General features: G+C 35.9%; 1 protein-coding gene across 1 annotated transcript; it reads right to left on the bottom strand.

Moving 5' to 3' along the window:
* Window positions 1–1,045: 1,045 nt before the first annotated feature.
* Window positions 1,046–21,508, bottom strand: LOC112053932 (UDP-glycosyltransferase UGT5). The gene is made up of 8 exons (XM_024093554.2): window positions 21,307–21,508; window positions 14,940–15,027; window positions 13,108–13,297; window positions 9,209–9,400; window positions 5,107–5,326; window positions 4,005–4,224; window positions 1,765–1,984; window positions 1,046–1,340 (listed from the first exon to the last, which is right to left on the bottom strand). Exons 1-8 carry the CDS (start codon window positions 21,457–21,459, stop codon window positions 1,070–1,072), a joined length of 1,554 nt encoding a protein of 517 aa, XP_023949322.1. The 5' UTR covers window positions 21,460–21,508; the 3' UTR covers window positions 1,046–1,069.
* Between the last annotated feature and the right edge of the window lie 5,143 nt (window positions 21,509–26,651).

Consider the following 26,651-nt stretch of genomic DNA (forward strand, 5'->3'; position numbering starts at 1 on the left):
AATGGACGACAGCGTTTTTGACGTTTGGAAAATTTGATAAAATACATGATTTTTACAAGAAATCTTTAACTGTTATTAATTAATATCGATATATTTTGAAACCTTACTCCATGTACTATGCGAAATTAATATTCTTTTTAGTAAAGATATGAATCTACTACCCTATTAATCGTAAATACTACTTTAAAATTTCAAAATCGAAGTCAAAATTCGAAATTTTAATTAAGCTTAGTTTATCAGCTAAATAATTATCCAAAGTTGATATCTCCTCGTGAAATAGCACGACTAATTAGTTAACTAGATACCAAGTAAGCACCTGGGTTTGACTTAATTACAAAAGAAGTCATAATAGAGCTATCCAAGAAGGCATTAATATAATTACCTATTATTGGTATTCGGAGAATATGGAAGACGTACCATATACTGATGGTTCTCATAGCGGGGAAACCACCACAAAAAACCAAATATTATTATATAGCCCATAAGCGATATACCGTCACGTGTCTCACACGGTGAAAGAAAAACATCGTCTGGTATGAAACCTGCATACCAGAGAATTTTATCAATTCGCGTTGCACCGGATCTAGACTCTCCTGCGTCTATGGTGCCCTGGTACCAGAACTTGTATCTAGATTTTGCCTTGCTTGCTTTGTGATTTGTTTTGTTTTCTTGATCGAAATATATTGAAAAAAATCTTTTCAATTTATTAAACGTAACGTTATTTTAACGTAATTAAAAAAGAACTACTGGATAACAGAAACAAGTTTGCGTTTTAACGAAACAATGCCGCGAAGCGTCTTTGTTTACAATAAAAAACACACTTTAATTAAAATGAAAAAATCTTTTATATATGAATATGAATTTCTTTTAAATTAAATAAAATAATGTATCAATCAGTACAATTATTAAAACTTGAATAGGATCTATAATAAAAAGGAGTAGAACACAAAACATCAATATTTGTAATTATGTTATCTCTGTTTGTCTATCTGTTTACAGGAACAAATACCCGAGAAACTGTAAAGTTTTTAATAAAACGAAAGTATTAATAAAAACAAAATTTAATTAATTAAGCTGTTTTCTTCTTATGACCACTCCCATTTCTTTTAACCACTAATAGAGATTTACAAAACTTATAACTTAAAATAAAACCGAGTAGTAAAACTAGAAGTATATCCAAGCTAAGCTTTTTATACCAGCTGGTCTGCAGCGCTGGGGAACGAAGGTGGAAGGCTCCTTGTGTTCTGATGACGTACTCCACCCAGTAAGCCAACTGCTGACCTGGTGACGCTATGTTGTCTTTGAAGATGGCGGAAAACTCCCTTGCACTTTGACGGTAGCTGGAAAAAGAGTTAAGATTTCTGGAATGACATCTAAGCGTAAACGGATATTGAGGGAGGAATTCGTGGGAATACGTGGATAAAGTGTAGGTTATGTTACTCCCTAATAATGTAACTTTCTATTGGTTGGTTGGTTGGACTTGGTTTGGCTAGTTACCACCCTACCGGCAAAGTCCGCCAAGCAATTTGTCGTTCCGGTACGATGTCGTGTAGAAACCGAAAGGGGTGTGGATTTTCATCCTCCACCTAACAGTTAGCCCACCTCCATCTTAGACTGTATCATCACTTACCACCAGGTGAGATTGTAGTCAAGGGCTAACTTGTAAAGTATAAAAAAAGTTGGTCTATTCGTTTTTGACTTACCTAAAAATACAAAACTACAAATATTTCCTCTTTATAATATTATTGTATTTAATCAAATTACCTTGGTTTTTCCACCATCTCCTTTATGGCCACCCTCAGATTTTCAGGGGCTTTTTCATCAAGATCTAAACGCATCCCGAAGCCTTTGGCCGAAGCTCTTGCTATGTTGAGGTATTGGTCAGCGTAGAACGGCATTCCGATTATGGGCACTCCTGTATTGAGGGTCTCCATTATAGAGAGGAGACCTCCGTGTGTGATGAAGAGCACGCAATTGGGATGCGCTGCAAGCAAGTGCAAAAAGATATACATACAGCTGAACATAGAACCTCCATTTTAGAGGTCGGTAGTTAGTCATAGTTGGGGAAGCGTGGTTTGTCTATGTCCTCATTCCTATCAAAGATTTTATACATCGTATAGTATTAAATATGTTACGTGGCTGCGATGTGGCGTGGATCCGACTTTAGCTACTCCACTGAATGCGCACATGAACAATTTTGTGTTTACTTTTTTTTTAAGGAGGAAAAAAATCCTTATGGACATCCTGAACCGGATAGTGCCGGACTCCTACCGGCTAAAAAAAGCCCCTCCTGACCCCGAGGCGTTGGTGTTCCTGCCAATTCGACCTACCACCAACACCCCTGCCTATGTATCACCGAGGTCTATTTCTTTCTCTTTCGTCCTTCTCTTTACACTTTATTATTCCTTCCAGATAAAATCTTATAGCTTCCCATTTCTCCTTCGTATCCAGCATTATGCTGCTTAGATTTCTAACTTCTATTTCGCTCCCAACCTGACGTTTTACTAATTCTCTCTGTTGTTCAAAATTTGGGCAGTGGAATAAAGTGTGTTCCGCATCATCTTCCTCTGGACAGTACATGCATTCAGCGGAATCTCTTTCTATTATGCGTTTACTTACATTATATATTTATGTTTGTATTTATTCTTTTCGTCCGAAATTCCTCAGTGCCTGAAGACGAAAGTTTTCGAAAAGTGCGTGTTGCCAGTGATGACCTAGGGATCCGAAACTTGGTCGTTAACTATGGGCCTGACATAGCTCAGCGAGTCGCGAAGCTGAAGTGGCAATGAGTCGGCCACATACTTCGAAGAGCCGATGGACGTTGGTGTCCCAAGGTGCTGGAGTGGCGACCCCGCACCCGAAAGCGCAGTGTTGGTCGACCCCCCACTAGGTGGACCGAGGACATCAAGCGGATCGCAGAAAACCGCTGGATGTTGGCGGCTAGAGACCGTTATGCTTGGAGGTCCATGCAAGAGGCCTATGTCCAGCAGTGGACGTCCATCGACTGATAATGATGATATTTATGTAGATAGATATAGTTATTACTCAATCAGCGAAGAGTTAACACCTGCATACCTGAGTTTTTTTTTAATTTTCTACATGTATGAAGTCTGCCAATCCGAATTAGGCCAGCGTAGTGGTAGGGCCTAACCTCTTATTCTGAGAGGAGATTCGTGCTCAACAGTAAGCTGAATATGGGTTGTTATTGATGATAGTTTTTACATTTCTTGAACACACAACTCAACATTGTAGTAGACAATATTTACGTATTATTTGTTTAAATAACTTTCGTTGTGTAACAAAGCGGCTAAATGAAATAAAGACAATTGGCCACTTTTGTTTGCCATAGGAAGTATAATCAGGGGAGTAGCTAAATTCGCATCACTTGTTGCGGTGATTTTGTAGGCACGTAACATATCTAATAGCATAAAATCTTTAATAGGAAAGGGGATATGGATCCTATAGCTTGGCAACTTCGTTCGTAACATTCCTAATGGTCCGTGCGTGATTTCACACCGTGTATAGACTACAAGCCCTTTACTTTTGTACACATATACAGATACTTTACCCGTAAACGCCGTACATATTTCCAGCGCAGGAGTCGAAAATTTTTGTTGGGCATATAATCGATACTGAAGCTAAAAAAAAATTTTTCGATTTTTTGTCTGTCTGTCTGTCCGTGTTTTTTTTTTTATTCGGGCATCACGCTGAAATTACTGAATGAATTCAAATAAAACTTAGCACGGTTTAAGACCATAATACGGAGAAGGTTATAGGACACTTTTTATTGCGAAAATAAAATGAGAAGGGAATAAAATAGGGGTTGAAAGTTTGTATGGAAAGTCCTTCATTATTAAATTTTTTTTCATAAATCATAACAAAAATACCAAATATAATGTAATTCAAATTTTTTTTAAATTTTACCCCTAAAGTGGTGAAAAAGGGCTTGAAAGTTTACATTGATTTCCACGCGGACAAAGTCGCGGGCATCCGCTAGTACATACCTAAAATGCTTTGCTGAGGTGCCCAGGTGACAACATGAACGTTCTTTGGTACATTTGGAATAACTTGTTCCAACTTCCAAATGACAGTTTGCTTCAGTTCGCCAAACACTTTGAGTAGTCCGTTCTTGATGTCATCTGGTATGCCACTGCTCTGTAGCATGGTGCCCATGCTGAAATAGATAACGCCGTTTTTGGACTCGTCCATCAGTTTTTGCAAATTCTGAAAATGAAATATCATCTATACTAATATTATAAAGCTGAAGAGTTTGTTTACTACTGATCTTTACTTTGCTACTGGCCCGATTTGAAAAATCCTTTCAGTGTTAAAAAGTGGTCAAGGTAAAGACGTGGAAGTAGATGTACTGTGTGCCGTCTGTATGTTAAACTTACATAGTGAGAGGTATAGGAGTGCGAACACGCCTTTACCTTGGTCACTTTTGTAACTATGCATTTCTCGATTTCTATCTGAATTATTTTCTTGTTTCATCCCTTTAGACTCTTTTTTTAAAAAGCTTTATTTTATTCTTTACAAGTTAAGCCCTTCATTACAATCTCACCTGATGGTAAGTGATCATGCAATCTAAGATGGAAGCAGACTAACTTGTTAGGACGAGGATGAAAATCCACACCCCGTTCCGGTTTCTACACGACATAGTACCGGAACGCTAAATCACTTGGGTACGTCTTTGTCGGTAGGGTGGTAACTAGCCACGGCTGAAGCCTCCTACCAGCCAGACCTCAACCAATTAAGAAAACCTCAATCGGCCCAGCCGGGGATCGAACCCAGGAACGTCTTGTAAATCCACCGCGCATACCACTGCGCCACAGAGGCCATCAAACTTCGGCTTTTATTTAACTTGTAATTTTCTTCTTTTATTTTTAGAGCGTTTAAATAAAAGCTTTGTTTTAAAAAGATTTTTGCTTTTAATTTAATAATGTAGTCGGGTTATAGTTTTCAATAATTGTTAAGTTTGTTTATTTGGCAATACTCGTAGGTTTGTAGCATAAAACAAAAAGAAATACATGTATACTTTCCTTAAATAAATACCTTATAAGAAATATATAACTTAAATAAATACCTTGTTCCTTAAGTACACATTACCTTTGGTAAGGGCTCGACAACGTTTTTGATGTGGTAACCTCCAATATGCTTGTAGTTTTCAGGCAAAGCCACATTATCCCCCGTCGCAGGGTGAGAATTACCCAGCATGAGGGACCCATTGTATCTGACATCGTCAAACTGTGGTAGCTTGTGACCCCTTCTGGTTATCGCCTCTCCGAATACGTTCTTGAATTGGTCATTGTATGCATCGCGTTCTGACCTTTAATTATAATAACATGAATTTGAAAATTTTGAAAAACACTCAAAGATCAAGGTGTTATCTTCTATACTTATAATAAATCTGTAGAGAGATCAATTCTGTACATGAAATAAATTTCCAAACAAGGGGTGATTAGTGATCGATACTGATGCCAAAAATGCAATCAGTAAAATTTTTGTCTGTCCGTCTGTCTGTTCGTTATAGAAACAAAAATTTCTTAAAATGCATGTGCATACCCCGGACCGGATTCGAACCCACGCCCTGCGGAATCGGAGGCATAGGTTATCCACTGGGCTATCATGAATTCCATGCACTATATCCAATCCAATAAGTCATCTTTAATACAAAAAAAAACTAAATTGAAATGGCTCATCTGTTCGGGTGCTATGGTGCCACAGACAGACAGACGCGTCAGACCTATAACACCCCTCTTTTTGCGTCGGGGGTTAAAAATATATGAAACTAGCCGACGCCCGCGGCTTCGTCCGCGTGAATCTCGATGTAAACTTTCAACTACCCCTATCCTACGCCTACCCCTACCCTAACCCTAGCCTACCCCTACCCCTACCCTACTCCTACCTACCCCTACCTTACTTTTCTGGTTGATTTTTTACACCTTGTGTCCGAAAAACCTAAATATCTTACAGAACCCTATTTTTTCCAAAATAAAATTTAGCCTATGTTACTTGTGGATAATGTAGCTTTCGAATGGTGAAAGAATTTTTAATATCGATCCAGTAGTTTTTGAGCCTATTCATTACAATCAAACAAACAAAGTTTTCCTCTTTATAATGTCTTCTCTACTATATAAAAATAAGTCGGGTTTGCCTTCCTGACGCTATAACTCCAGAACGCACGAACCGATTTCCACGGTTTTGCATTCGTTGGACAGGTCTCGGGCTCCGTGAGGTTTATAGCAAAGAAAATTCAGGAAAAGGTGGGATAGGGTAGGCTAGGGGGTAGGGTAGGGGTAGAATTGGGTAGGGGTAGTTGAAAGTTTACATCGAGTTTCACGCGGACGAAGTCGCGGGCGTCCTCTAGTTAGTAATAGATGAAGCGTTCCATGAGATCTTTCGTGGACTATAAAAACTTATTAGGTTTACCAACATGTCCTGTATACATCCCGTAAGTGGAAAAGTAATGGTAGGTTTAACCACGTGTCAGTCTTTAACTTAATGGTATAAACGTTGTCTCTCTGTGTTCTCGTTTCATTAGTTTGCAAACACGCAGAAATAATAATAATTACTAGTACGTGATTAATAAGCATTATTAAGTTATAATTATGTTAATTCATCCTCGTCAATACAATGGATATATTAATGTTAATTAGCAAAATTATGTTTTATTGATATCATTAGGTATGGAGTAAAAAAATGTTAACAAATATGTATGTATGTATCTTTGTGTAGTTAGTTTACTAGAGCTTACAACGGATTTTGAAGTACTACTAGACATACATGTTTTCGCCTTACAGTGATTTCAGATAGCGTATTTTTTTGCGCGTTTAAGGTCGTTTCACCATACGCGCTTCAAAAAATCGCGTAAACGGGCATATTTCGGCGTGTTCGCTGGAACCGGTGGTGTCGTGTCAGTATCAACATACATACGAGCTAAGAAGCGCGTTAACGCTCGTACGAGTTGCATGCGCTTTCAAAAACGATCTCAAACGCGCGTATCAAACGCTAGTCTGAAACCGCTCTTATTCCCGTAACTTTAAGCAGTTCACGACCTTCCACTACACACGAACATAGCATGTTCTATGCCGACCGATGAGCTTAATGAAAGGATTTATGTACAAGAAAGAATTAATGAGAGTGGAAGAAGCAAGGAAGATAACCCTTGCTTCTTATTCTTAAGCTGCTTGGTTTTGGTCTTGACCTTTGGCCTTTGTTTGTCTGACAAAGGCTTCAGCACTGGCTTGATGTCCTCGGTCTACCTAGTGGGACTTGGTTAACGTGCATTCAATGAATAGAAACCTATGAACGAATCCTATCAATATTATAAACGCGGAAGTTTGTATGAATATTTCTTTGGATGTTTATTACTCTATATCGGCCCAACTACGGAACCAATTTGGCTGAAATTTAAAACGGAGATAGCTAAAGACCTGGATTAACATATAACACAGTCCGGGATCCATAGAACTTTTTTTACAACTGATTAACTATCCAGTTAATTTTTCGTGAGTAGCCTCGATGAGACGATTAACTTTTTATTTACAAAAATTCTCGATTCTGGTAACTAACTGAAATAATCAGGAAAGGAAAAAAAGTACTAATAATAACCTCGATATCGACATAAGTTGGGAGGAGAGTAGTTTATCAAAGGTGTTAAAGTAAAAAAAAATATATAGATAGTAATCAGTTGTACAAAATGTTCTACGGATCCCTGACTACTACTTTTTATCTTGAAAAAAAATCCATGGTTTTTGCGAGATTTGCGAAAAACTGAATTCCACGCGGACGAAGACGCGGGCGTCCGCTAATTACAACATTATATATTAGCTTCACTCTGACCTTGCTTACAAATAGCCAGTTTCAAGTCACGTCATTAATCTTACGCAACAGTACGACATTCAGACAATTGTCCACATAAAATACATACCAATTGTCCTGTCATACAATATATAACAATTGAATGCATTTATGAAAATAGCTGCATATCATTTTAATAAATTGGTTCCCATGGTGGCCTCAGATAGTAACCGCTGACCGCAGTGGGGACTATAACGACATTACTGGCTAATATGAATCTATATGATGTGAATTCCATCACCATGGCAATGAGGACTTATTGCGTGCCTCAATATATATCGAAATGATGTGAGTTTTCTTATGATTTTCGAAAAACCTGCTGACACAGGCCAAAAATATACAACGGTCAATGTATATTAATTAATAATTTACCTACTTAGATTATAATAAAAAAATATACCCAAATTCATTACATTTCAATTCTAATTGAAATGGGCTAAAGTAGTGGTCTAAACCCATTCAGGAGAATAAAATAACGAAATATTGAATAAGTTTATAAAAGCAGACTTTTTTGCGGAAGTTCATAACGTAAATATATATTAACTTACTTCGCATTCTTGCTAGGCTGCTATTTTTTAGAAACTAGCAATTCAAACGGCAACACCATGCGGCATCTGATAAGATACTTTCAACACAAAATTACTGCCATTTTACTTAGCTGGAATGTTTGTGTTGGAGTTTTATCGGATATGTGTGATATTGCCGCATATATTTGCCAGGTTTCCGCAGAAAAAACAAAATTTTATTTTATATTCATCGTAAATATCATAATCTCAAAATGAGCCAAATCTTTCATCGTCACGAATCTTATACTACGACGCCCTCCTTGTAGGACAAAACACAGGAAGAGACACTACAGGACAAGGTCTTAGTGTGTGTCAGGATCACAGCGACACTACCACTACGAGACAAAGTACTGGATACAAAAATGTCCAGCGCAGGATAATCGCTGTCCGCGCAGAGACTCTGAACAAGACGAATTCGTACCCATAAGCCAAGATGCCTTAGCCCCGAAAGAGGTTGGAAGGAACCTGAAGTATGTATATACTTTAAGAGTCTCTAAGTGTAGGTAACACACACATAATGTAGCGCATAATTATTGAGCAGTTATAAACGTACGAGTACGTGTTTCTTAAACAGACGTGTCTTTCATTTCAAAATCAAAACTCCACATAAAACAAATCACCGGGTAGCAAATTCCTCCGCGTCATACCCGGGCAAGGCGGCAAAGACTTGAAACCCATCCCCGATCAACATACTTGGGAGAAGATGACCTGCGGCTCAAATACAGTCTGCAAACACCATCTGTAAAAACTACGCACTATTGTTATACGTTTTTGCGACTCACCATTTTTGATAACTAAGCTTGGTTATGTAATACCAGTGGTACAATCTGTCCCAGAAGGTGGTCGTGTAGTCTCTAGACAAGTGGTCGACAGAGTATGCGGGGTTCACGTGACCATCTATCAGCGAAAGCACCGCCGTGTGTGGGATCATTGATGATGACCAGATAAACGGACAATTGAACACTGACGAAAACCTGAAAAAAAAGAAAACATACTTATATACGAATCTTGTGTCATGCTTGCACTCCTCCGAAATGGCTTGACGGATTTTAATAAAATAAAATGTTTATGTATATTTTGTACTAGCTGACCGCGCGTGGTTTCACCCGCGTGGTTCCCGTTCCCTTAGGAATGTGGGGATAAAATATAGCCTATAGAATTCCTCGATAAATGGGACCAGTTATTCCTGAGATTAGCGCGTTCAATCAAACAAACAAACAAACAAACAAACTCTTCAGCTTTATAATATTAGTATAGATGAGTAACATAAGTTTCAACAACTAATACAAAATGTATAAAAACATTCAAAAGTTTTTTGAGTAATCAATTGATCATTTAAACTGAACTTTTTTTTGGGTTGGGAAAAACTCCATTGGTTTGCCTAAAAAATATTAATTAAATTCAACAATATATTTATTGACATATTTTGATATAAAATACTTTTCATCCAGTAAGCAGATGGGTGAAGCTCGTTTTTAATTCGGATCTATATAATACTACCAACTAGTCAAACAATGACATGAGAATACGATTTTTTTTAAGTAATACATTAAACATGACCATTAGCTAAATAAAAAAGTCGTATTGCCTATTTACAAGTGATTGTTTAAGATGTTTTTCTAGTAGGTAATTAAAATTCGGTAGACTCCAAGTAGACTCTACATAGTCCAAGAGCCCAATCACCGTTATCCACATTCCTATGTGGATTATTTTTGGCATTAATCCTTTAAAACAAAAGTAATACGCTGCTGATTTTATAATTTTCGGTTTCTTTGTTTTTATATACCCTTTTATTTGTTTAACGTGGTGGGTTAACAAACAAAACAAAGAAAGAAATTCAAGTACGGAGGCTAAGGTTCGAGGCCAGTAACCACCCAGATTCTCATCTGAGTAGATGACCTGCCCGCTAAATAAAATAATTTTAGCTGTTGTTTTTAATTGTAGCCATATTAATAATTAATTAGCACATTTAAATGCAAAAATATCTATATTTTTCCTATTTTTACCCGACTGCGTCAGAAGGAGGGTAATGTTTTCTGCTATTTTTTTTTCTGGCCTAACTATAAATGGTTTGATTGATCATATTGACGTGCGCCTCACATAGTCTTTTTAGACGACAGTCTTTACTTAAAAACAGATGAACCATTAGAATAAATAAATTAATTAAACAAATAAAAAAACCCGACTGCATAAAGCATAAAAAAACTGAAAAGAAAAAAAACAAGCTCAGTCTAGAAGTGTAGAAAGCAATTAGAAAACAGTCTAAGTCTAATTGTAGTTTTTTTTAAACATGGCCATTTTAAAATCCTCACAAAAAGTTCTTTAATTTGATACCCATATTGCAATATTAGAAAAAAAAAATATTTTTCACCTCCAGTCTATAGCGTTTCACAGTAGTCTTGTTATATTTTTTTAGTTTCACCTATCTAAGAACACTTGGGTTATTGAGACAAATCTAACGATATCCTAATTACGTAAATCCGTTCAGTGGTTTGGAAGATATGAGGTAATAAAGAATATTACATACATACATACAAGATACGCGCGAAAAACATAACCCTTCTTGCAGTCGGGTAAAAAGATGTTATTATGTTTTTATTTAATGGCAAGTAATCCCTTGACAGTGATATCACCTGATGTTAAGTGACGATATAATCTAAGATGGTTTACTTGGAAGAGGGAAAAGTTTATTCTACCCATACCTCTGACAATTTCTAAGCTTCATTGTACCAGAACGCTAAATCGCTTGGTTCGTCTTTGGTAGTGTGTTAACTAGCCACGGCAGGCCTCTCACTAGACCAGACCCGAGCCAATTTAGAAAATATTAAATCAGCCAGCTGGAAATCGAACCCCGGACCTCTCTGATGAGAACCACAGCACGACCAACTGTGGCAGTGAGGTTGTAAACAGAAGAAAATTAATTTAAAAATATGTATCATCATTGTAAATAATAACCGTTGATACAGGCAAAATTGCAGACTTTGCAAAACTGTCGCATTCTAGGATCGGGATATACTTTGGTGACTGTACTCAAGAACTTTTTATTCTTTTTTTTATTCTTTACAAGTTAGCCCTTGACTACAATCTCACCTGATGGTAAGTGATGATGCAGTCTAAGATGGAAGCGGACTAACTTGGTAGGAGGAGGATGAAAATCCACACCCCTTTCGGTTTCTACACGGCATCGTACCGGAACGCTAAATCGCTTGGCGGTACGTCTTTGCCGGTAGGGTGGTAACTAGCCACGGCCGAAGCCTCCCACCAGCCAGACCTGGACAAATTAAGAAAATCTCAATCTGCCCAGCCATCTTCTTTCTCGTTCTCCTTTCTAGCACAGAACAGCAAGACGCCGCGAACAGTGATATCCTTACATTGTGGATGTCCAGCCCCTGCATTTTGTATAGTTACAGCGATGGGACATCGCTCGTTTCCATGGCAACGTCGTTGTTATTTGATTTTTGGCATCCCGTAAAAATAAAGTTCAATTTGTATTATAACTTGTTATAGGCCACGACGAGTATAAAGAACAAGAATCGATCTCCACGCAACTCGTACGAAACGAAACGAGTTTGCATCCACATTTCTAATTCGTACAGCAAAAATGCCCTTTCGGCGTTTGTGTTTCCTGACACTCATAATTTAAACACCTTCAAAGCAAGACTGAATAGGCATCTTCTGGGCTAGCGCGCTCTAACTTAGATCGCTTTCCATCAGGCCTAATTGTCAACTGCAAGCCTATATTGCTTAATAAATATTAATAAAAAAATCCATTTTGTTCGTGGGCTCTCCGTCTACCATATTTTGTAAAATGTAAACACGTGGTTAAATGACATAACTTTGTCCTTGACGGCACTGCCAGGAAACCGAGCAATATAGATTTCACGGAAATAAGTATTATTTATCTACCAATCAGATATGTCTTAGATTCTCTACAGGATAATTTATTATATTCTCGGACCCATTAGTTACCATTAAACCTACGTCGCTAGAGGTTACCTCTCTGTTTGTACCTGTAATATTATGACGTGACGGTTAGCAGCGACAGTGAAACATCATTTTATGGTAGAGGGAACACCTCGAGCAGGTCCCAGGACTTGTGTGTAGGTTTACGGGATCCCTTAAAAATGCATCAACACTGAACACTCCCCTACCCGACATGTTCACAATGCCCACACTAAACAATTTATGATCAATAATTACATCACAAAACATTGTCTTTAATATATAAATGCGAAAGGTTTTAGGCATTCATCACGAAATCTTAAAAACCGGTTGACGTACAAAGATGAAATTTGGCAGGTAGGTAGTTTATAAGGTAAGTAGTTACGAAGTAAGTAGTTGTAAGGTAGGTAGTTAAGAAGGTGGAGGTCCGCGAAGAACGGATTTTACGAGAGGGCCGGATTAAGAAGGAAGCGCGGACGAAGTCGCTTGCTTCCGCTAGTTACCTAATAATTACAAAACACACGCACACAAATTTATTGCACAAAATCACTAACGCCACTAGCAGCGTGACGGTGTTCACGCTGCCTAAAGAAGTTGACTCAAGTCATCAAATACCCTCTTTTTTACCATCACATCTTTTATAGAATAATATAAATAAATAATATTAATATCACCCGTACTTGAGTAACTATCGTTAACGTAATAATATCGTTTATAAGGAACCTAGTATTCAACTTACCCAACACTTAACTCCGAATACAACCATTCAACCACCACAGCGTCATATCGCTCCATTGGATCATTTATAAACTTCTGTATGACGGGCATTCGGTACGTGTCATACAACATACCGTTCAACACATTGTGTAGAAGGAAATAGTTCTGTATGTCTAGCTCTTTGCTCATAAACTTCTTAACGTCGAAGATATCTGTAAATTAAAAAAAAATGTGTTAGCATAGTTCTTTTAGTTATAGTACGAGATTCTGCTTATGAAATGTATACCCTCATCTGTTATTTAATTGGGATAAGAAATAAATAATATCAGGAATTACTGGTCCGATTTGAAAAATTCTTTTAGTGTTAGATAGCCCATTTATCGAGGAAGGCTAAAGGCTATATTTTATCTCCGTATTCCTACGGGAACGGGAACCGCGCGGCGTCAGCTAGTATTAAAATTAACATCAAATCAGAGAAATGTCATCTACCTACTGTATGATATCCACGAAGAGTGACCAGTAGGCACCGGATGACATTTGTTGCATAGAATCTCATATCGTATACCTATGTCAATTAACGTACGTCAAAGTTAGTGAATTAGCCTGTAGGTCACTCTCAAACACCTTTCAATTCTAAGTCATACTTAGAATTGAAAGGTGTTTGTTAAGTAAGACAGACTTCAGAACTTAAACGAGACACCGATATACAAAACCTTGAAAAATGTATTTAGTTAAACCTTCCTCATAAATCACTCTATCTAACGGTACAAACCGCATTAAAATCCATTCAGTAGTCTACAAACAAACACTAAGATCTCTACATCTAAATAGTTTCATATTAGTCTACGTAGGTATTTGTGATCCACGGATTTAGATACGCTTATCTCTGTGGAAGTGCTAAGATTTTTCAATAATAAAAGGATAATTGACAGACATGATTTAGCGTGAATATTTGCATACGGATTCCTTTTATACAGTGTGTAGATACGTAAGCCATTCATAACACAATATATACACAAAGAGTTAGTGTAATGTATGTAATTTCTAAACACCACACAAATGTACAGAATCACGTAGATATTGAATTTTACAGCGACATATTACCGTTAATTTATAATTCCTCTTTATTTTATATGTATACATATTTATCATAGACATTTGCAATCGACAGGTCACGTGATCAAAATAAAGCCCTACCGATAAAGACGGACCGCCAAGCGATTAGAGTTCCGGTACGATGTCGTGTACAAAAACCGAAAGGGGTGTGGATTTTCATCCTCCTGCTAACAAGCTAGTCCGCTTCTATCTTAGAAAGAAAAGAAAGAAAGAAGAAAAAACATTTATTTACAAAATTGTACCATGCACCATAATGCCTAAGTAAACACTATTTTAGTGTTTGATGCTTCAACCACCTTAAAAATTGAAAACCAAAACTAAAGTAGTTGAAGCATCAAAAACCACTTTGTCATGTTTGGCAAAACCTTGAAAAAAGGTAACAGCTCAGCATTGTGCCGCATAAACCAATCAAAGTACTTGGCAAAGAGGCGCTGATTTTCAGCTGCTACCTCGTTCCAGATCTTAGATTGCATCATCACTTACCATCGGGTGAGATTGTAGTCAAGAGCTAACTTGTAAAGAATAAAATTAAAAAAAAATACATCAAGATCTGCCATTTACATACATTTTTTTTAGTTTTAGAAAGCGTTTGCGATCGTAGAAATAGAATCGACGTACCAGTGAGAAACCAATACGAGTGCTATTTCGATTATAATAATGAAGTATTAAATCTTACTGGGTAGAAATTAAATAGTATTAAATCTTAGTGGGCAGAAATTAAATAGTATTAAATCTTACTGGGCAGAAATTTAAAATTCTCCGATACATCAACTTGACGCAGTCTCGGTGGAGGATCTTTCACTGGCAGAGGTGTTATGTACGTCACCTGTAAATAATAAAATAAAATCTTTATAAATCTTTATTTGACGGCCTCGTGGCGCAGTGGATTTACAAAACGGAGGTCCTGGGTTCGATCCCCGGCTGGGCAGATAGAGATTTTGTTAATTAGTCCAGGTCTGGCTGGTGGGAGGCTTCGGCCGTAGCTAGTTACCACCCTACCGGCAAACACGTACCGCCAAGCGATTTAGCGTTCCGGTACGATGCCGTGTAGAAACCGAAAGGGGTGTGTATTTTCATCCTCCTCCTAACAAGTTAGCCCGCTTCCATCTTAGACTGCATCATCACTTACCATAAGGGGAGATTGTAGTCAATGGCTAACTTTTAAAGAATAAAAAAAATATCAAACTAACTAACAATCAGTTTGAAACCCTGCCTCCTATACTAGTAATTACTGTGTTACAAGAGGCAATGTCTTCCCATTTTTAATGCTACAATTGGGATGATGACAGTTTTTTTAATGGTATATAAATTATGAGTATACTAATAGTAAAGCAATTTTGTAAAAGGAACAGGGTATCTGCGATCATTACTTTCGGAGCTACAGGGATTTAATGAGTCATATTTGCGACGCTGCTGCGGATCCCTGAAAAACGCCCCATACAAAGTGGCACGAACTAATGACGTCGTAGGCATTGTAATGATCGTTAGATCTGTATGTGCGTTCAAACAAAACTACTAATATCTTTGTTATTTGTGCGTTTATGTTTATAGTTCTTTTATTAAAAAATTACACTTTTAATGTAAGGAAGCTAAAACTGTATGAATTTTCATTTACGATAAAATATTTTTAATAGATTTTGAAATTTTATAATCTCATTTATTTTGCAAATATCCAGACAATCTTTGCTTTTTATGTATTAGTTAACATTGACCCTATTTACCCGAATGTATTATAAAAATATATATATTCAAACCTAGTCATCATCCCCATTGGTTGATATACAATTTACAATTTAGGTAAAAAAAAAACAGCAATAAACCAAAAGAAAGAAGAAGATTGCATTAACACGAAACTTAACTAAAAAGCGATTTTTTTTTCTCTGTTGTAAAGTACCAATTTGGTACTTCATAAAATTACGATTTAGCCCACTTATGTTACTAATTAGTGATTTAACTTTAACCTAAACCTATAATACTTATATAACTATTATATTGAGATAATGTCTAATAACTTAATCTTAGTCTTTCACTAACTATTACGTTTTTAGGTCACTTTGTTCACCTCCATGTCTACACTAATATATAAAGCTGAAAAGTTTGTTTGTTTGATTGAACGCGCTAATCTCAGGAACTACTACTACGATTTAAAAAATTCTATCAGTGTTAGATAGCCCATTTATCGAGGAAGGCTATAGGCTCTATATTATCCCCGTTTTCCTACGGGAACGGGAACCACGCAGGTAAGACCGTGCGGCGTCAGCTATTTTCCATATTAAAAGCTAAAAATATCATTATCATGTTAAATTAAGGGTTAATTTAATTTTAACGGGACTTTCATTGGTAGATAGAGGAGATTATGGAGAAATATATACGTTACTTTTATCCTGAAAAAATCCATTGTTCCCGCGGTATTTGAGGAAAACTGAATTTCGCGTGGACAAAGTCGATGGCGAACGCCAGTATACATATAACTAATAAACAAATATAACTGATACTATCTTCTTTTTTTAATCTTTACAAGTTAGCCCTTGACTACAATCTCACCTGATGGTAAGTGATGATGCAATCAAAGATGGAAGCGGGCTAACTTGTTAGGAGGAGGATGAAAATCCACACCCCTTTTGGCTTCTACACGACATCGTACCGGAATGCTAAATCGCTTGACGGTACGTCTTTGCCGGTAGGGTGGTAACTAGCCACGACCAAAGCCTACCAGCCAGACCTGGACCAATTAAGAAAATCTCAGTGGGCCCAGCCGGGGATTGAACCCAGGACCTTCGTCTTGTAAATCCACCGCGCATACCACTGCGCCACGGATGTCGTCAAATCGGAGGGTTATCTTGCATAGTGATCGCTTATTCAAGTATATTTTATAATACCTTATTTGACTTAACTTAAGGTTATCTGTAATTCTTATCAGTTTAATGTTAATAACAATTATCGCGTTAAGAACGATAAATAATGCAGTTGAAATTATATAATACTATATTACTGCAGAAATATAACAAGGCTGGTGGGAGGCTTCGGCCGTGGCTAGTTACCACCCTACCGGCAAAGACGTACCGCCAAGCGATTTAGCGTTCCGGTACGATGCCGTGTAGAAACCGAAAGGGGTGTGGATTTTCATCCTCCTCCTAACAAGTTAGCCCGCTTCCAACTTAGACTGCATCATCACTTACCATCAGGTGAGATTGTAGTCAAGGGCTAACTTGTAAAGAATAAAAAAAAGGTATTTATCTGAATGCAACCTTTGCAAATCAACGATATTTTTTACTATAAATATGTTACGTGCCTACAAATTCACCTCAAAAAGTGGCTGAATTTAGTTACTTCACACAGTACAAACATCCACAAGTTTGTGTTGACTTGCATTACATGTACAACTCAATAGCTCAACGGTAAGAGTGGTCGGACTCATCACCGAAGGGGGGTGGTTCGATCCCCGCCCCGTTGGTCTATTGTCGTACCCACTCCTAATACAGTCTATCCCGACTAGTTGGAGGCGAATGGAAATATTGGCCATATTTAAAAGATGTGACAAATTTATTTAAAAAAAAGAAAAAGCTCGACATTGTAGATAGTATTTAAGTATTATTTATTTTAATAACTTTCGTTGTTTACTATTCGACTAAATGTAATTAAGACAATTAGCCACATTTTTTCGCCTCAGTATCGTCGCGTTAGTGACATATCTTATAGTTAGTTATAGTTAGTGTCTGAGTGTATTTATACATTATATAAGTATTTATATGTAGTATATAATTGTATATTAATGTTATAATATCAACTATCTTAGCACCCATAACACAAGCTACTCTGTATGCTTACTTTGGGGCTAGATAGTGATGTGTATTATTTAAGCATATTTATTTATTTTATTTATTTATATATATTAGCATAAAACCTTTGGCAGCCAGATTGATTTTAATTAGAAATTATACCACCGAGGAAAGAGTATTTTAAAAAATATGTACATACCTAAACTTTGACTGATAGGAACTGGGCGGTTAGCTAAGTGGCACGTCGATTCTCTTTCTACAAACTTTAACAATTCGAACACTAGAAAATTGTATGGGAATGACAGATCCGATCGACAACTTGATCACGTAACCTGTCGATAGTAAATGTCATTCCTATACATTTTTTAATTTTCGAAGCGTTTGCGATCGTAGAAAAAGAATCGACGTGACAGTTGGCTACATGCCCAGGTTAGTCTTAACTTATTTCGAGATCGAAGAATAATAATAATAATAATAATAATTCATTTATTCATTAGAAAATGCAAGGTTTACAGTTTGTTCTTTTAGATACATGCCCTTATACTTTCTACCTTAACAGGTGTGTGAATATTAAAAATAATGTTATATTACTAACTGCTTATGCTAACATAAGCAAATAAAAAATAACATAAAACTAAAAAAAACCAACAACAATAAAACTATAGCAGTTTCAGTTTTAATGTTACTTACTACATAATAGAAGAAGATCATTAATTAATAAACTGTCAGAATATATTATACAATGTCAAACTATCTATACTAATATTATAAAGCTGAAGAGTTTGTTTGTTTGTTTGTTTGCTTGAACGCGCTAATCTCAGGAACTACTGGTCCGATTTGAAAAATTCTTTCAGTGTTAGATAGCCCATTTATCGAGGAAGGCTATAGGCTATATTTTATCCCCGCGGGAACCACGCGGGTGAAACCGCGCGACGGCAGCTAGTATTATTATAAATGCCATGTCAGGTATAATACAAAATCAAATCAATCAATGTCAAATTAGTCATAAATTTAAAATTAATGTCAAAAAATGACGTAAGACTAAAATTATTGTCTGCATAATATTAATACATAATGTCTCTATTTTTTTTTTGTTGTTATTAGAAACTTGGTAATGAAATTAAATAAATAAATTCTAATAAATAATGTCTGCATAATAATTGTGAATATTCGTGTTCTCCCAATGACGAAGGGACGTAGTCTTTATTGCTAAAAATAAGTCCCCATTCGCACGAGCGCTTTTTAAATGTTTGTCTGTCTATCTGTTTAATCTTTGACATTTAACCGATTTTAATGGAACTTGCACTGGCAAATAGTAGCATAACATTAAACAGCATATAGGTTATTTTTATCCCAAAAAAAATCCATATCCATCCATCGTAATTAACGTAATCATATTTGGTTAAAAATAGAATTTCATTACTTTTTTCCGGAATTATTTTAAAACTGTGATATTCGTTGGATATCCACAGAACAGATAAAAGCTAACGCTTGTGGTGATATGATATTTATTAAAAGAAATTGACATCAGGAGCAATTTTGTACAAAATTAAATACTCGTCACGAGTTTTCTACTTATACGGACGTTAAAAAATATAGTATGAAATGAAGGTCTATTTCCAACGCCCAAAATTGAAAATCTAACACAGATCGAAAAAAGCGTCGCGTTTTTAAAACGCTGACGTGTGAGCTATACTTGGGAATTTGTTCTATTTTAACTCTTTTTAACGCCCGTTAAAACAGCGCTCGTGCGAATAGGGGCTTATATAAACAAAAATTAATTATTCTCAATAACTATAAATCAGATGGAAACCGTCACCGACTAAAGAATTATCTTTTCTTGATGGCCAATTGCATAGCATTATCTCATTGTGGATATGATATCTATCACACTAATATTGTAAAGGCAAAATTTTGTTTGTATGTTTGTTCATTCTTTACGATGCGGCTACTGAAGCGATTTGGCAGAAATTTGGAATGGAAATAAATTTTACTCTGGATTAACACATAGGTTACTTTTCATCCCGGAAAAATCTATGGTTCCCAAGGGATTTGTAAAAAACTAAATTTTACACGGACGAAGTCAGGGCGTTTAGAGCTATGTTAGTTAGAGAGTTACATAGGCTGTATAACATCACGTCACAAGTAACAGGAGTGGAGAATCAACAAACGAAAAATGTGGCGAAAAACGAGAAAATAAATTTCCTTTTGAGAGCTTCTGTTGTGCGTAATCGATGAAAGTTACGTAAAAATTATGCACGACGGAATCGTCACCCTTGAAAACTTCTAAAAAGGCTTTACCTAATAGTCTATCTTTTAAGGATAACACACTATTATCCTTTTTAGAGTAATATTTTTTTTCGAAAACAGGAAAATCTTTTAAAGGTGGTATTTGTTTATCAAATTTTATTAGTCTACGTGGCAGCAAAATTTTAGCATTTGAAATAATCGTTTTAAAATAAACTAAGAATTACCTACTGTACATTATATACGCAGTAATATTAAATCTCTGGCAATTAGATAAGCTCAAAACGGCAATGCCTTTTCTTCTAAAATAATGTATTCTTTGCGAAGGTGTTTTTATGGACATAAACGCAAAATTCGTTTAATTTTGTACAAAATTGCTCCAGATATCATTTTCTTTTAATAGATATCATAGATATTAAGAAAACCGCTAGCTTTCATCTGTTCTGCGGATATCCAACGAATATCATCACTATTTTAAAATAATTCTTTATTTTTAATATTTAATTGAAACTTTATTTTTAATTCTATATTAATATTTTTAACTAAATATGATTACGTTAATTACGATGGATGGATATGGATGGATATGGATATGGATGGATATGGATTTTTTTCAGGATAAAAATAACCTATATGTTGTTCAATGATATGTTACTGTCTGCCAGTGCAAGTTCCATTAAAATCGGTTGAATTTCAAAGATTAAACTGACAGACAGACAAAAATTTAAAAATCGTGTTAATGTTTTTGTTTTGAGTAAATAACCTTTAACACTATTATTTTGAAATCATTGACACTCCAATATTAATAACATTGTATTAATATAAACTATTAACTACTTAAAATTATAAAAAAAGGAAATCTATACTAATATTATAAAGCTGAAGAATTTGTTTGTTTGTTTGGTTGAACGCGCTAATCTCAGGAACTACTGGTCCGATTTGAAAAATTCTTTCAGTGTTAGATAGCCCATTTATCGAGGAAGGTTATAGGCTACGTATTATCCCTATATTCCTACGGGAACCACGCGGGTGAAACCGCTCGGCATCAGCTAGTGTTATTAATATGTATTGATAATTACCTCGTGTCCAGCAGCTAATAAATGTCTAACATAGCCCTCCCCGAGGATGGAATGACTCTTCCCTGGCACAGGGAACACAACGAGCACCTTGTATCCATAACAACAATTCAACACCAGTGTCAACAAAACAACAATTCTACTACAACAACACATGTCCGCCACTTGGGTGATATGAACGTTGTCTGTGAATCGATCTGTGGCGCTCAGTTACTAGTATCATTGCAAAAAATATTGTATTGCTTACAACGATAAGACTTGTTCGTATACTCTAAGATCCAACACCCTGTATATTTATCAAAGTATTATCGATGATAATTACTTTTGCAGATATTGAATTTTATTAAATATTTTCCTCAGTCGTTCATTTCATATTTATAAAATCAATTATTGGATTTTTTTAAATATGCATAACATTTTTTAACGGCCTCCGTGGCGCAGTGGATTGCGCGGTGGATTTACAAGACGGAGGTCCTGGGTTCGATCCCCGGCTGGGCAGATTGAGATTTTCTTAATTTGTCCAGGTCTCCTTACAAGTTAGCCCGCTTCCATCTTAGACTACATCATCACTTACCATCAGGAGAGAGGTGAGTAGTCAAGAGCTAACTTGTAAAGAATATTCTTGTAATTTTCGTATTCCGTATAGTCCATTGTTTACATAAATCACAATGTCAACTGCGAATTGTCATCTACCTACGAGTAATGTAAGATAACAACTAAAGATTGTCAGTATGCACTGGGTGACATTTTTTACCTATAACCTCAATTTTGATCTTAGCATTAAATGAATTGTGTATATGAAATCATATGTTTTAGAATCACATCACACTAATATACAATACAGTTCGATTCCCACAACTGGAAAATATTTGTGTGATGAGCATAGGTGTTTTCCAGTGTCTGTGTGTATTTATACATTATATAAGTGTTTATATGTAGTATATAATTGTATATATTATAATATCAACTATCTTAGCACCCATAACACAAGTTACTCTGTATGCTTACTTTGGGGCTAGATAGTGATGTGTATTGTTTAAGTATTCAGTATATATAATATCCAGTCAATCTTTGCTTTTTATGTACAAATTAGTTATTGACTTTATTTACCCGAATGTATCATAAAAATCAATATATTCAAACCTAGTCATCATCCCCATTAATAAATGTGTAAATTAACATATGTTTTTATTTTAAGTGTTTAACACTAAACTTCACTACAGTTATTCATCAATATCAGGTAAGTAGGGGGTCTACCCAACACGGAAAAACATGACAAGGGGTCTACGACATAAAAAAGTTTTGGGACTCATGTTTAAACAATGTATTAAATACTTGTATAGTAGTTTTTTATAAAGTAATAGGTAGGTACGAGTACAACAGTTGTAAAGTTGTTAATTTTTAAACGACGTCAGCTTTTCCTTAATGATCGCCATAAAATTTTAATTAATAGACGTAAATACGAATATTTTTTGCTTTTTAAATAGGTACTTAATAGTTATAAACCTTACCTTTCCTTTATAGTTTAATTATTTTGTTTGTTTAAGTTAATATAATGATGACAAATCTTGTTAGGCTACCTATTACAACTTTTGTCGTCATTTAATAAAGAAAATGTATATTTTTTAATTAAAAAAAATATTTTTTAACCGACTTCCAAAAAGGAGGAGGTTCTACGTTCGGCTGTATGTATGTTTTTTTTTTTTTTTTTTTTTTTTTTTTTTTTTTTTTTTTTTTTTATGTATGTCCAGCGATAATTCCGTCATTTGTGGACCGATTTTGAAAATTCTTTTTTTGTTTTGAAGGGTTTGATTCCAGGGTGGTCCCATTTTTTTCATGTCAGGATCTGATGATGGCATCCTGGAGAAATCGAGGGGAACTTTCGAAAATCGTAGAGACGGCTAGTGCGTTTGTTAGTGTTTCCATAAGGTATTTTAAACCACTACAATTTTATGAAGGTCTGGAGTTGGTCTGATGATGGAGCCGATACACAGACGATAGAACTCGTCAACGATTTACAGCAGGTACCTTTTGTTTGGGCTTAATTTATTTGTATTGATGAGAACTTTCCACCTAGATGAGTTGTGACTGTATTAAGGGTCTGATGATGAAGACGAAGGACAGTGAAGAGAACTCCTCGACGGTTCACAGTAGCTACCTTGTGTTTGGACTTGATAAATTTGTATTGATGAGAACTTTCCACCTAGATGGGTTTTGACTGTATTAGGGGTCTGGTGATGAAGACGAAGGATAGTTAAGGGAACTCCTCGACGGTTCACAGTAGCTACCTTGTGTTTTGACTTGATAATTTTGTATTGATGAGAACTTTCCACCTGGATAGATTGTGACTGTATTAGAGGTCTGGTGATGAAGATGAAGGAGAGTTAAGGGAACTCCTCGACGGTTCACAGTAGCTACCTTGTGTTTGGACTTGATAAATTTTATATTGATGAGAACTTTCCACCCATATGGATTGTGACTGCATAGGGGGTCTGGTGATGAAGACGGAGGACAGTCAGTTCACACTCAGTAGGTGTGCTAACACTAAAAATTAAAAAATAAAAATTTTAATAAAAAAAATTCAACCGACTTCCAACTCAAAAATTAACCTAAACTAAAAAGCAAAAAATAACATCTTACCTATGTGCTACCTTCTGATCAGTTTGAAGGCGGTGCCAAGCCAGTGATGTTTTAATTCAAGTAGTTTAAATTACACAATTTCTGTGGTTCTTTCAGAAACGGCTTTAATTAAAACATGACACTGGATTGGCACCGCCTTCAAACTGATCAGAAGGTAGCACATAGGTAAGATGTTATTTTTTGCTTTTTAGTTTAGGTTAATTTTTGAGTTGGAAGTCGGTTGAATTTTTTTTATTAAAATTTTTATTTTTTAATTTTTAGTGTTAGCACACCTACTGAGTGTGAACTGACTGTCCTCCGTCTTCATCACCAGACCCCCTATGCAGTCACAATCCATATGGGTGGAAAGTTCTCATCAATATAAAATTTATCAAGTCCAAACACAAGGTAGCTACTGTGAACCGTCGAGGAGTTCCCTTAACTCTCCTTCATCTTCATCACCAGACCTCTAATACAGTCACAATCTATCCAGGTGGAAAGTTCTCATCAATACAAAATTATCAAGTCAAAACACAAGGTAGCTACTGTGAACCGTCGAGGAGTTCCCTTAACTATCCTTCGTCTTCATCACCAGACCCCTAATACAGTCAAAACCCATCTAGGTGGAAAGTTCTCATCAATACAAATTTATCAAGTCCAAACACAAGGTAGCTACTGTGAACCGTCGAGGAGTTCTCTTCACTGTCCTTCGTCTTCATCATCAGACCCTTAATACAGTCACAACTCATCTAGGTGGAAAGTTCTCATCAATACAAATAAATTAAGCCCAAACAAAAGGTACCTGCTGTAAATCGTTGACGAGTTCTATCGTCTGTGTATCGGCTCCATCATCAGACCAACTCCAGACCTTCATAAAATTGTAGTGGTTTAAAATACCTTATGGAAACACTAACAAACGCACTAGCCGTCTCTACGATTTTCGAAAGTTCCCCTCGATTTCTCCAGGATGCCATCATCAGATCCTGACATGAAAAAAATGGGACCACCCTGGAATCAAACCCTTCAAAACAAAAAAAGAATTTTCAAAATCGGTCCACAAATGACGGAATTATCGCTGGACATACATAAAAAAAAAAAAAAAAAAAAAAAAAAAAAAAAAAAAAAAAAAAAAAAAAAAACATACATACAGCCGAACGTAGAACCTCCTCCTTTTTGGAAGTCGGTTAAAAAATATTTTTTTTAATTAAAAAATATACATTTTCTTTATTAAATGACGACAAAAGTTGTAATAGGTAGCCTAACAAGATTTGTCATCATTATATTAACTTAAACAAACAAAATAATTAAACTATAAAGGAAAGGTAAGGTTTATAACTATTAAGTACCTATTTAAAAAGCAAAAAATATTCGTATTTACGTCTATTAATTAAAATTTTATGGCGATCATTAAGGAAAAGCTGACGTCGTTTAAAAATTAACAACTTTACAACTGTTGTACTCGTACCTACCTATTACTTTATAAAAAACTACTATACAAGTATTTAATACATTGTTTAAACATGAGTCCCAAAACTTTTTTATGTCGTAGACCCCTTGTCATGTTTTTCCGTGTTGGGTAGACCCCCTACTTACCTGATATTGATGAATAACTGTAGTGAAGTTTAGTGTTAAACACTTAAAATAAAAACATATGTTAATTTACACATTTATTAATGGGGATGATGACTAGGTTTGAATATATTGATTTTTATGATACATTCGGGTAAATAAAGTCAATAACTAATTTGTACATAAAAAGCAAAGATTGACTGGATATTATATATACTGAATACTTAAACAATACACATCACTATCTAGCCCCAAAGTAAGCATACAGAGTAACTTGTGTTATGGGTGCTAAGATAGTTGATATTATAATATATACAATTATATACTACATATAAACACTTATATAATGTATAAATACACACAGACACTGGAAAACACCTATGCTCATCACACAAATATTTTCCAGTTGTGGGAATCGAACTGTATTGTATATTAGTGTGATGTGATTCTAAAACATATGATTTCATATACACAATTCATTTAATGCTAAGATCAAAATTGAGGTTATAGGTAAAAAATGTCACCCAGTGCATACTGACAATCTTTAGTTGTTATCTTACATTACTCGTAGGTAGATGACAATTCGCAGTTGACATTGTGATTTATGTAAACAATGGACTATACGGAATACGAAAATTACAAGAATATTCTTTACAAGTTAGCTCTTGACTACTCACCTCTCTCCTGATGGTAAGTGATGATGTAGTCTAAGATGGAAGCGGGCTAACTTGTAAGGAGGAGGATGAAAATCCACACCCCTTTCGGTTTCTACACGGCATCGTACCGGAACGCTAAATCGCTTGGCGGTACGTCTTTGCCGGTAGGGTGGTTACTAGCTACGGCCGAAGCCTCCCACCAGCCAGACCTGGACAAATTAAGAAAATCTCAGTCTGCCCAGCCGGGGATCGAACCCAGAACCTCCGTCATGTAAATCCACCGCGCATACCACTGCGCCACGGAGGCCGTCAAACTTACGTCAAAGATAATGAATTAGCTGGCTGGCTATTACAAGTTCTCAATATTAGTTTTGTAAATATGTTTTAAATATTACAAATATTCCCATTTTCCTCCAATTAGTCGTAAAGAGCTAAGTGTTGGTACGACAATAGTCCATGGGGCGAGGTCCGAACCCACTACCTCTTGGCGTTGTTGTTGCCATG

This window comes from Bicyclus anynana, chromosome 22 (assembly GCF_947172395.1).
Source record: "Bicyclus anynana chromosome 22, ilBicAnyn1.1, whole genome shotgun sequence".
NCBI classification, from domain to species: domain Eukaryota; kingdom Metazoa; phylum Arthropoda; class Insecta; order Lepidoptera; family Nymphalidae; genus Bicyclus; species Bicyclus anynana.

Bases quoted from the DNA above. Each gene is read 5' to 3' on its own strand.
- LOC112053932 (XM_024093554.2), bottom strand. From the start codon at position 21,459: ATGTGTTGTTGTAGTAGAATTGTTGTTTTGTTGACACTGGTGTTGAAT. The intron at 9,401-13,107 runs GTAAGTTGAATA...CTTTTTTTTCAG, and splicing joins TATTCGGAGTTAAGTGTTGG to GTTTTCGTCAGTGTTCAATT. The intron at 5,327-9,208 runs GTGAGTCGCAAA...TTATAATTAAAG, and splicing joins AAGCTTAGTTATCAAAAATG to GTCAGAACGCGATGCATACA.